Here is a 12,835-nt window from a genome sequence, read left to right as displayed (position 1 = left end):
GTGTGTTCATGTTTATGATAATCTTTTTTTTATGATGCTGATGTGATAAATGGCCAAGGCATGTAGAATAATATTGTAATACACTTGGGTATCTTCATAACTATATGTGTGTGTATGTGTGTGTGCATGTGAGGGTGTGTGTGTGTGTGTGTGTGTGTACAATAAGATTCTCCCACATGCACGCGGACACACACACAAACAAACACTCTTGATTTTTTTTTTTTTTTGCCTTGAATGATTAGTCATTTGATTAATAACATGTCTTTGAACAGAATGAAGGCATTTGCCTTGACCTCTGACGGTCAGTCAGTGCTCTCTCTCTCATTATGATCTCGAACCACCTTGTTCTTGTCCTCCTTTGCATAGCCAGCATCAGGAAAAGCTGAAACATGAGATATAATGCAACTATTAAACCAAAACTTCATTTTTTTTTCTAGGTATATGGCTAAAAGCAGTGCTTTACAAATGTATATGTACTTCAGCTTAGAAACACTATGGGAACTATACTGCAGCGAGCAGCCCCATACGCATAACTGCGGCCAGCAGCCCCATACGCATAGCGTCATGGGGCTGTGAACTGTAGCATACAGGATCATGACGAATATTGTATTGCGGACAAATATCAACTTAAAATCGGGAAAAGTCTTCAATTTGAAGACTTATTAATAAATTTGAAGTATTGATAACAGAGTTCGTGCAAGGTTTGCTTCTGCAAATAGTTCCTTTTTGTTCAAATTGATGACTAAATGTGACTCGGTCGAGAGGAAACTGGGAGAGCTACACTGAATTGACGGCCAGCGCATGCGCACACAGACATCATATCCAGTCAATGGATTCGAAATTTGTGCGCAGTGATGTGTGCGCCTGCGCTGACCGTCAATTCAGCGTAGCTCTCCCAGATTCCTCTCGACCTAGTCATATTAAGTCATCAATTCGAACAGAAAATGACTATTTGTAGAACCAAACCTTGCACGAACCCTGTTGTCAATACTTCAACCTTACTTGTAAGTCTTCAAATTGGAAATTTTTTGTTCGATTTAAGGTTGACGTTTGTCTGCGATACTACCCTGTCATGATCCTAAATGCTACAATCCGCAGCCCCATTACGATATGTGTATTGGGCTGCTGGTCGTAGTTTATAAAATATGGATTTTCGCAAAAACTGCAGGATATTTCGAGGAGAACTTTTTACTGTATGTTTAGGATGTACAAAACATCACATTTCCGCATTCAGAAAGTAGTGCCAGTGTTGCTGGAACGAAACCCATTTTCTAAGCCTCTTTTTCAGCTTCACCCCATGGCCTATGATGTTTTCATGTTTCCTTCTGAAGAAAATATTTTGAATGTGAGAAACATGTCTGGGTTAGAGGTTGCATCTAGACAAAGACCTTCCCTTTACCTGTAGATAAACTGTAACTGCATTGTTCCATGTTCATTGTACATTTTCATTGTATGCTTTAAGAAACTGTTCATCATAGAAGCTGCTAAAGCAACCTCACTACAGTGTACATTACACATGCCTCATCAAATCTTTTCATGTACATTACTTCTAGCTTTTGTTGTTGTTGTTGTGTCATGACCCACTAATGTCCACAATAGGCTTCAAAGAAAACTTTGTGCAAACATTTTACACTGACAGCCATGTTCATATTAAAAGCCCTCACTAATATGTACACACATGTATTAAAATGGATTTGATGACAAAATAGACCTACCTCTTCAGTTTACTGACAGCAATATCTCAGAGTGATAACTCTCATCTTCATGAGTCAACTGTGAAATGTAAATACTTGGTACTTCAATGGTATTTCTTTTTCAGTGTTCACTGCACATTGTTGCTTGTGCAGGAAGGACAAGAAGATCACTGTCAGCTGATTACTGTAGCACCACATATTCATGCAAAGTATGTGTCAGGGTTCGAAATTGGCGATGGTCCGCTGGCCATTGGCCACCCAAAATCACGTCGGACTAGCTAAAAATCATAAAATTCTGAAGTTACTAGTCCGTCTGGCTAGCCAAAATATTGCTTCAGTGTTAAAATTGATTCTAAGTAGTCCGCCTGGCTAGTTAAAAAAAAAAGTTAAGTGCGACCCCTGTGTGTACACTTGAGGGTAGGTGCAATTGTAAGCATTTCATAAAGTGAATGGGGAGAGGATATAATTAAATTGTAGGCAATTATTCATAATGAGACAATATCACAAGCAGTGCCAGAAACATGACCTTGTACATTACGTCTCAAAGTGGAACACATTGTATGAGAGCTCTGTTAATATTTGTGCTTGTGCCAAAGTCTCCGATAATATCACCTTTCTTCCTCCATAGACCTTTATGTAAGTATCTATGGGGAAAGTGTAAGCTTTAATTAAATGAACTACAGACTTAGATGCATCAGGCATCTATTCAGTCTATTTTTAGACATATTGTATATCCGGACATGAAAAGTCCCACTTTCCTACAAGAAGTGAAACAACCAGGACTCTGTAAACAATCAATATGCATACAGTGTACATTAGATACAAAAATATAGAATAATGACAGATACTGCCCAGAAATTAACAAGGCATTTCATATTTGGTGCTTCATAGCATCATCATGAAAACAAGAGCATGATTGACTTGACAGTCTACAATGTACACATCATTGCAGAGTTTATGAGGATCCCATGAGACTGTTTTATGCATTTGGGTGATCCTAAAGGAAGGTTGAAAATCACTGAAAATACCAGAGAATTACGAAAAATGTTAGTAATATTCTCTAAAATCCAAAAACTGAGATAGGACATAGATGCTCCTGCTTCACACCAAGTGGGAGAAAACATTGTATGTGTACAGTGAGTGTATCTACCTCTTCATGGCCTTCTCTCAAGACTTTGTGCATTGTATGGCAGAACTTCCAGCAGACCACAGGATTTCCCTGGACCGGAAGGCGCGAGGCCACACTCCAGAATGTCGACGCACCTTTTTCCTGGAACGTACCAATGATGATATCTGATAGCGGAGTACAGGATTAAGGAAAGTTTGTTCTGTTCACACCATGTGGTATGCAAGTGAACCACTAAAAATTGTGGTTTGTTTTGCACTATAGCCACGAAGAAAATTCAACTTGTTCTGTGCATATATATAACTGCATGATTACTCAATGAATCTTCATCTTTGACAAGGATTATTAGTATCTCTGTTATACAAATCATTTGCAAGTATTTTACATACTGTTACTCATTTAATGCAAAGATATTTCGTTACACTCACAAATCATCTTCGACCTGGAAATTTTCTGTCACAATCCTGCAGTGAATGCAGTGAGAAATATAGCCCGACCAGACGCTGTTAATACGCTACACGAATACAGCGTCTGACCAGCGAGCGGGCACCTTCAAAGTGGGGAACCACAGCACAACTACAAAACTTATGACGTACACGTTACCAAACGTTACTTACATTGGCCCGAATTCACAGAGGTGGTACAAATGAAACCATGGTTTAAACCATGGACAAAAACCATGGAGCGCCAAGTGTCACACGGAATATTTCGTTACGAAATTGGTCATTTCGTCGACAAAATGACCGTTTCATTGACGAAACTATCATTTCGTGGACGAAATGTTCATTCAGTTACAAAATGTTGTCATTTCGTTACAAAATAATCATTTCATCGACGAAAAGACTGATTTTGTAACGAAATATTCCGTGCGACACTTGGCGCTCCATGGTTTTTGTCCATGGTTTAAACCATGGTTTCATTTGTACCACCTTCGTGAATTCGGGCCCTTAAGTGAATGCTTGTATTACAGAAGGTTCGTAAGTCCATTGAGAGCCCTCGTGATAAGTCCGTGGAACCAAAAAATGATACTTTCTGGCGGATTCCCTAACACCGTCGGGGTTCATCGTTGCAGAATTCAAAATGGCGCCTTGATCTCTGCGGAAATCTTTGCGTGCGTGCGATGCGCTGCTTGAGTGTTGGTGTAGCAGCACGGTCAACAGCGCGACCTTTTGAAAGGGCATTCAGATCATGTGACCTCCCGGATATTGGAAATGGCCTGGCGTGAAAGACGATGTACCGTTCGTGAACCGTTCACACATGCTGCATATAACCATCATTTTAGGTAAGTCATTAAATCTAAATTTCAATATTCATAGCATAGATATGAAGTCTCATTATCATTTTGTTCGTCAGATGAGTTTGAAGTGACAAAAAAATGATCTAAAGTATTAAAATTCAATCCGATCGCATGCGATCGTTGGACTCTCTTCGTGTTTGGAGCTTCGCTGGTACAGCCCTGTCGCGCTACGTATGTACAGCGGCGACTGGGCTGTGTATAGTTATGAGAAATAGAGATCACTGGAGGGAAACACCTTCCTTAAGTGTTACAAATGCATGTTTACAAAGACACTACTTTATGGGTCTTTTCTTTAAACTAGTGTTACATTGTACATATGCAAATTAATCAATAGCCATATCATGTAATGCTTAGTCTACACCCACAAAAACACCCACAAAACATCATTAACTGATCCTGAGGACCTACATACTGTAAAACATGATATATTCGCAGAATGAAATTTTCACAAATTGGAGCTGAAGGCCTTTTATAAATTTTTCGCGAATTGCCACTGGCATTCAATGCATACAGATATTGTAGACAAGAACTTTCGCGTGCATTTAAATTTCGTGAATCTTGGCGCTCGCGAAATTTGCAAAATTAGAAAATATTTGCAGTCGTGTGAGCATCAAGAAGACTGTGTTTAAATCAAGTCACTTCTGGCACAGTATTAAGGTTTCCAAATAACTTTCAGGGAGTTTTGGGCACATGATAAACACAAAGCTGTTTTAATTATGGGGTTAGAAATGCATTTCTGAAATGCCAAAAAAAAAAAAAAAAGTGTGATCTCAAATGTATTTAAGCCAGAAATGCACTTCTGTAGAGTTGATAAATGCAAAGTCATTTTGAAAGGCATCCACAGCTTGGACCCGCCCATGTCAACCACTGCCAACTACAATGTACAGTATTGTAGGCCTGCGCAGTGACGAGACCTCCCAATCGATTCATGACACAGAGCTGATAAATGTGCACAACAATTCAAAAAACACGATGCAGACTAGGCGTTTGCTAACTCATTTTGACAGTGGGAATTGAAACATACGAAAGTTGATAAATGGAGCCAAGAGCAGATAACTATCACAAACAAACGAGAGTCATTGTAGTTGGCTATCCATGCCAAACACTGCCCTTGGGTCACCTGTGGTCAACCAACATTTTTGGCTCAGGAACATTATACATGTACAGTATTACACTCTGAAAAGAGAAATTTGGTATGCACTGCGCACACAATTTGTGCAACAGCCAATTGTTTGCAGGAACAAGTGGGTCACATAAGGGGGAGGTACGTGTTGTACATGCATATAGCCCAACAACTACATTATGTGACAACCTTTATATTGTGTATTCTCACACACAGTAGTATTATGGTACAGTTGAACCTCTATTATCCGGCCTCCCTTTATCCGGATCTCTCTATAATCCGGACGCAATCTCGCCGTGATTTTTTTATCTTTTTTTAAGAATTACGAGAGGAAAGGTGGATTCCCAACTCCTTGAGAACTCCTACACAAACACACATGAATTACATATACTTGGTTCATTTCTTAATAATTATTTAGGTAAATCATCCCAAGAATTTATATAAGAAAATGATTTCATTCTTGCAAACACGAACTTCTATTTTGGGGTCTGTTACTGAGTGTAACAATGAAAAGGTTGCGGTATACACATTACTACATGTGGTACTACAATGGGCTACATCAGTACATGTGTATGTATATGTACATGTATAAAGCATTGAGTCTCCCGTATCCGGCCAAATCCCTTATCCGGATGAGCCCCGGTCCCGACTTGTCCGGATACGAGAGGTTCAACTGTATGTACATGCACATGATACACATGTGCATGTACAGTACATCGTAATTGAAGTGAGTGTATAAAAATGTGTCTATGTGTGAAACTGTGTGTGTCTCTTTTCCTCTTTCTTATCATCCTTTTATCATCCCCTATTCTGAAAAAGAAATAATATTTTCCAATCAAATGAACTGTCATACTTGTCCAGAACCATGGAAAGTGTGAAATTTTCTGTTTTCTTCAGTAAGCAGGGGTTGACTTTGCAATAAATAGCTACAAAGAGGGTTACAATGTAGCTCCATGGTAAAAGGTAGACTCCTATTATAGCACCATTAATTGAACAAGAATCATCATTATAATATAAATTCAACAAAACTAACAATTAGGGGCTTATGTAATACAACAGGCCACTTGCTCACTAACATAATACATGTACATACAAATTGTACATGTACATGTACATTTACACTCACATAAATTTTGAAGAAATAAGGTCTACTTATTTTATATGAAATACATGTACTACTATGTCAAATATGAGGATGGATTAAAAGATAATCACATGTATACAAGTACCAGCCAATGGCTAGCTGCCACAATATTACAGCTAAAAAATAAAGAAGCTCATTCAGTCATGCAGGTGTGGTTCTGGCAGACTGCTGGATACCTGACATACAACATTTGCCCTGCTAGTTTTCACAAGTTTATGGTGACTCCCAGTCACCATGGGATTTCAATTGCAGTCACCATGGCAGCAGCCAGGACACAGCAAATAACCTGTCAGCATGTCAGTGCTGCCAAGTCATTGCCATGGTAACATGATTACTACAGTAGCAAAACATGTCAGCAAAAAGCCACAGCACAATATCCCAATCATAATCTTGATGCCAAAATTCTCAGCTACACTGTACTTCATATTACCAATGTAAAATAGTGGATTCCAATACTGGGCATATTCTACATATTGTTTTTATTTTCAATCTTGGTACAGCAAATAACCTGTCAGCATGTCAGTGCTGCCAAGTCATTGCCATGGTAACATGATTACTACAGTAGCAAAACATGTCAGCAAAAAGCCACAGCACAATATCCCAATCATAATCTTGATGCCAAAATTCTCAGCTACACTGTACTTCATATTACCAATGTAAAATAGTGGATTCCAATACTGGGCATATTCTACATATTATTTTTATTTTCAATCTTGGTACAAATTGTTCTAGAAGGATGTTTGAGCAAGCATGATCATTTGTCTACCAACATGACATTAGCATGGCTCAATGATTAAAGTTGTTGAAAATCAACAGCGTCTGAAGATCATCTGGCGGTCAAGCGTTTCACACCATTCAAGCACGAAGCTTTTATCCTGTCACAAACTCCAATGGGTCTTGTACAGCTTCCTGTGGAAATGCAAACTACAAATGAATCACATCTAGGACAAGAATGATTCCTGCAATTGTGACCACAATCTTGTACCAGTACCAACCTGTACCACTTGCTGGGCAAATGAATGATTGTGACACATTCACACATTGACATACATGTATCTATTCCAAATCATGATACATGTCATATTATCCCATTTCATTATTCTTTTCTTTTTTTTTCTTTTTTTTTTGCTCTTCAATAACTTTTGTAATGTCTTTTATGACAATACAACTTATAGCTGACAATATTATATGATACTGCATTGTACAAAGTGGCTTATACTAACATCACTATTCATTCATTATGAATATTCTAAGAAGCAAAATCTATAGGCACTACCACTGAATCACATTAACACCCTTGGTTTCCTGTGTTGGCATCATCAAAGTTACTGTGTCAGATGGTCAGAGGTTTTATTATCCCTGATACATAGTACATCACTGGACAGAACTATGAAGTCTGACACCAGTATAATACATATTATATGTACAATGACCAGCACTTCCAGGCACTTTCAGTTGTGACCACAGAACTATGTACCCTATTGTTCCTCATTACAATTTGCAATCAGTATCACTTTACTTTCACTGCAGTGTTCAACTAGATGAGTGCTGTGCAAACTTTCTATTATTTGAAACAACAATCAAGCGATGTACAGTATACTGAACTACTTATACTGCATCTAGAAGAAGGACAAATTTGCAAGGGAATACTTCATGTATTAGTTTCTTGATCCAGCTCTGTCTTTTATACAACAAGATAATAAGCTGACATTGTTTTTGTATAGATCTAGATCATTCCTATCAATGCTTTGAGCATACTTTGGTATTTTGAATGATCTCTGCAAAGTCTTAATTCTTCACAACTTTTCTATGAGATGCTTTAGAAACATGATGACAGGTGTCTGAATAAGATTTCTGTGTCGTCTGTACACTACTCGTATTTGGTGAACTTACAAATCTCTTCAAGCACTATACACAAGGATGCCTTGGTTTGAAAATGTAAGGCTCTGTATAAAGGCATTTGAAAGGTAATATCTGCTGGGTCTAGGAAAAAGAGCAACTGTGATTAATTGTAACTACAATGATTCCCATTTCGATGCTAGGACTAGCACCAATGCCTGACAGAGAGATGATTCAATGACAAAAATTTCAAATCTACTTATAACTTGTATAGTACCAGTAAATCAGAAACTTGCGGACATGATTTTAGATGGTATTGTCACAAATGTACACACAAGTAGTTATGTACATGTATCAAGGCTGTATGCATGGTTGTTTTAATGTGATACACGGGGTGACCAGATTAATGGAGAACATTCTATATGATATAGATATAGTACATACAGGCTGACCAGATCAGTGGAGAATTTTCTATGTGGTATACAATGTAGCTACAGGACATGTATGCATGTGACAGGAAATACATTATAGCTCACTCAATCTAGAATGATTTAACCCATTCCAGAAAATTCTAGGAAGTGCTTACATATTTGGCTGAGTGAGGCACTGTCCCTGTAGCCCAATGTGATTGGCAGTTATTTTTGGCAATGATGTTATGCACGTAGTTAGGCAGTGAGTCATCCAGGATTTCTGGAACAGTCTTGGACTTGCTAGTATACAAGTATGTAGCCCCAGGTTGGAGAAAATTACAGAATGTACTAGAAAGGGGTGAATGGATAGTATATACGCCGGAGAAATTCTGAGGTAGGCAGAGTAACCAACACCTCTGCTCTGAGAGTTACGTCACTTCTGGCTCTGAAGCGACTTGTTATAGTCAGTCCTGTGTTACCTGCTGACCTGCTATACAAACTGTGTTTGTGGAGATAAGGCCTGGGAGACATTTTGCCTGCAGAGAATTAATTTGCCTACATTGGAGCATGGACCTACTAGGTCCATGATTGGAGATAGTCTCCATATTTTAGTGTCAACGGACATTATTACGGCAAAGCTGTGACGGGCTGGATTCCTTGCTGGACATTATAAAGTGAACCATCATTCAACGCATCGACTGGACGTGGTCGTCATAACGTTTGGATTCTGCACGTTTCGCTGTGAACATTATACCGTGGACATATATCATGGATTTTACCGCAGATTTATACTGTGGATTAATGCAACCTGTGCCTCTGGAATTACGTCGGAGGAATCAGTCATCGGTGCATCAAGGACCATTCATCTGTGCATCGAACATCGTATCTAGACATCACCAGGGGACTAATGAACATCGTGATTAAGATTTTGGACTGTAATGCGCGTAAGTGATTCCATTACCGATTTATAATTGTTTCTCTTGATCATTATTGTACTGATCTGAAAACCGATTACGAGTCTGTACCCACAATATCACTGTTAATAAACCGCCTGAACATTAGTTGATTGTTTCTTTTGTGCAATCATTCTCAGAGTGATTTTGGTCGTAACAGTAGGTTGACTTTTCCTGAAACAAAATTTATAAGTCACTGTATTTGCATTTAGTCACTATCTAAAATAAAATTTAGTTTGCTTTCAAATTAGAACAGGACTGTGATCATCTGTCCAGAGGAGGTACAAACTTGTACAAACCGTTTGTACATGTACAATGTATATTTGTACTACAATGCATATATATAGGCTATTCAGTATTACCTGGTAATTTAGAAACTGGTACGTACACTTTGTACAGTGCTCCTTACATAATGTTTTCAAATCACTAATACAACATCAATTTTGCATGGCTGAAATAGCATTTAAAAGCGCTTTATCCGCGCCTTTTAATTCATTTTATTATTCACACTCAATGAGTTATTTTTCCTTCCACTCTATCAGTTCAATTGGACATTCATCAACTGGTATTTGATTCTCATGACAAGTGCCTGACTTTTATGCTACATACATGTACAAATGGCCCCCGTGATATTTAAAGCCAATAACCCCTTCCGATCTCTCTTTGAACTCAGTGGATTACAGTGTACACCCTGAGGCTCACTCAAATCTGGCATCCTTTCTTCATTACCACTACCAGTGTATTCAGCCAATCAGATTGGTTAAAGGGACTGTACAGTACTGGTTGAAGTGGGGATTCATGTTTTGAACTTTCCTAAGTGAGATGATGAAAAGCCTCTTATGAAATATGAAAGAGCATGTAATTTTAAGAAGTATTCAACATTTATTTGATGAAAATTGGTTTTCAAATGGCTGAGATATCCAAAAAAGTGCTAATGATAAAAGGCGACATGCCACAACTTTATTAGGATCTCTTTGTTTCACCTTGTTTTTTGGATATCTCAGCCATTTCAAAACCGATTTTCATCGAATAAACTTTTGATACCCCTTAGAACTGCATGCTCTTTGACATCTCATAGAGTGGTTTCTGAATATCTTGCAAACGTTAAAGGCTAAATCCTCACCTCGACCAGAACTGTACACACCCTTTAACATGGCAAGTCCAGTGAGTCACGCATTTGGTACAGCATCATGAGAGAGAGAGAGAGAGAAAGAGCACCAAAGCGATACAAAAAGAAGGTCCCATTTTGCTATGCCATGCACGAGTTGTGGAGAATCTCCACCACCGATGAGAGCTCATTAATTCTGCATGGAGTCCACCCATCCCAGCCCTCAGAAGTCACAGTGCTACAACCACCTTTCAGACAACCAGGGTTCTGCTCATTTAGGCACTGTCTGCATTGTACTCATTGAAGAGACACAATGACCCTACACTGCACAACTCCTCACCCATATTACACGCATCACTGTCCATTTTCTGCAAGCCATACCCTAAATGTTGCATGAAATTAAAACACCTTGAACATGCCAAATATGTCTCCATGGAATAATATTGTTCAGAGTCTTCAAACCTGAAGAAAAAATGCAATGCAATGCATAATGTACGAATCGTATGATCTGTAGTGCATAATGTACGAAACGTATGATCTGCAATGCATAATGTACGAATCACATCCTGCAATGTATAATGTACAATCATACAGTGTATCTGCAATGCATACACTGCACCGGTAATGTACTATCATATTTGTAATTCATACAACTAGTAATGTATGATCATATCTGCACTGCCCCTAAACCCGAAGGCTGACAATAACTGTAGAACATATTCTGTCAAGGGCATGGATGGTTTGCCAAGCTAATCACAAGACATGACATCATGCATGCTTTATAAACTTTTCATTCAGCAAGATGCCCTCAAAGCCAACATTCACATTATAGTCATATGAATTTGTGAGTAATCAGCGACCCACCATGGAATAGTTTCTCTTTTTAGATTAAGATTTTTCAAAGTAGAGTACATTGAAATGACAAATTGTGCCTTTTAATATTCTAATGACGAAATGAAATAAGAATATTTTACAATGAATATTTCACCATCAAATTCCTGAATGTATACAATACTGTAAAAGTGGAAATTTTCGCAGTGTTGACATTTTCGCGCATTTCGCGCAACCAGAAGCGAGCACAAAAATAAAAGCACGTGAATATTTTTGCGTGCCATATATCCCAGTAGTTCGATGCCTTGATTCCGCAGAATTAAAAACACGCGAAACTCTTCCCACCTTGCCAAGCGAAAAATTAATCACGCCAAAATATCCACTTTTACAGTAGGCCTACTCTAAACTCATAGAAATACAATGCTGCATTGGATGTACAATAATAACAGAATTGCTTTGCATAGTGAGGTCTTCATCACAATTTTTTCTGAAGTATAACATCTCCGATCACAAGATTTTAAAACTTTGTCCATGTAGATTTACCGTAAATGAAATGAGCACATGAAATAGCAAAGGATACTCCGCACATGTTTCTCCTTCACGGGTACTTCCTGAGAATTAATCGCCTTGTTGATACTTGTTTGCTGCAACAGAATGAAACGAAAAACATACAAACAGAGCATTAGATCATCTGTTCATTAAACACACAATGACATCAAATATGTGTGGCTGTCTATGTACTTGTACATGTACAAGTCCATTGTACATTGTACATGCAATGATCTATGTAGAGATAATGATCTTCAAAGCAGAAAAGCCCATGTTGGCGTCAGCATTGGCATTTTATCATTGAAACTGGGCTAGCCTAATGAATCGCATGATGTTGACTCAGAGTGTTTGTACAAATTTATTAAAAAGCACTGCTCCAAGATCTACAATCTGACATCTTAAATACACATGGCCATGAAATAATTCTGCTGGCATTAACAACACTGACTGAAGTCAGGACAAAACAAACAAGAAGGTCAAGCTCATGTACATTACATACATATCGTCGCTGGGGCGACAAGACCTCATATCTACAAAATGTCAAATGTTCAGGAGAGCCAAAAAAACATGGCGGCCAAAGCACTATACCGAATGGGACTGCCATTCCTTTGACGTGCCATGGTGGCTTCATTTTGGGGGTAAGACAACTAGGATTTGGACCATAAATGCAAAAAAGTCATTTTCACCAAAATTGCAGATACAAGGTTTTGTCACCCCGGCGACAATATGTACAGCAGCAAATACAATTGTTGAATGTACGT

The 12,835-nt window shown here is 38.4% G+C and overlaps 1 protein-coding gene across 1 annotated transcript in view; it reads right to left on the bottom strand.

The window, feature by feature from the left end:
* The window catches only part of LOC140227639 (huntingtin-interacting protein 1-like), a 72,004-nt gene that overhangs the window by 48,524 nt on the left and 10,645 nt on the right, over positions 1-12,835 (bottom strand). Inside the window, exons 2-3 of the mRNA XM_072308057.1 lie at positions 12,106-12,169; positions 2,845-2,987 (exon numbers count right to left, since the gene is read on the bottom strand). Coding sequence (XP_072164158.1) covers positions 2,845-2,987; positions 12,106-12,169 — 207 coding nt within the window. The remainder of the gene's footprint in view (positions 1-2,844; positions 2,988-12,105; positions 12,170-12,835) is intronic.

This window comes from Diadema setosum, chromosome 4 (assembly GCF_964275005.1).
Source record: "Diadema setosum chromosome 4, eeDiaSeto1, whole genome shotgun sequence".
Lineage (NCBI taxonomy): Eukaryota > Metazoa > Echinodermata > Echinoidea > Diadematoida > Diadematidae > Diadema > Diadema setosum.
The sequence above is the reverse complement of the archived record's forward strand: the minus strand, read 5'-3'. Positions and strand labels throughout refer to the sequence as shown.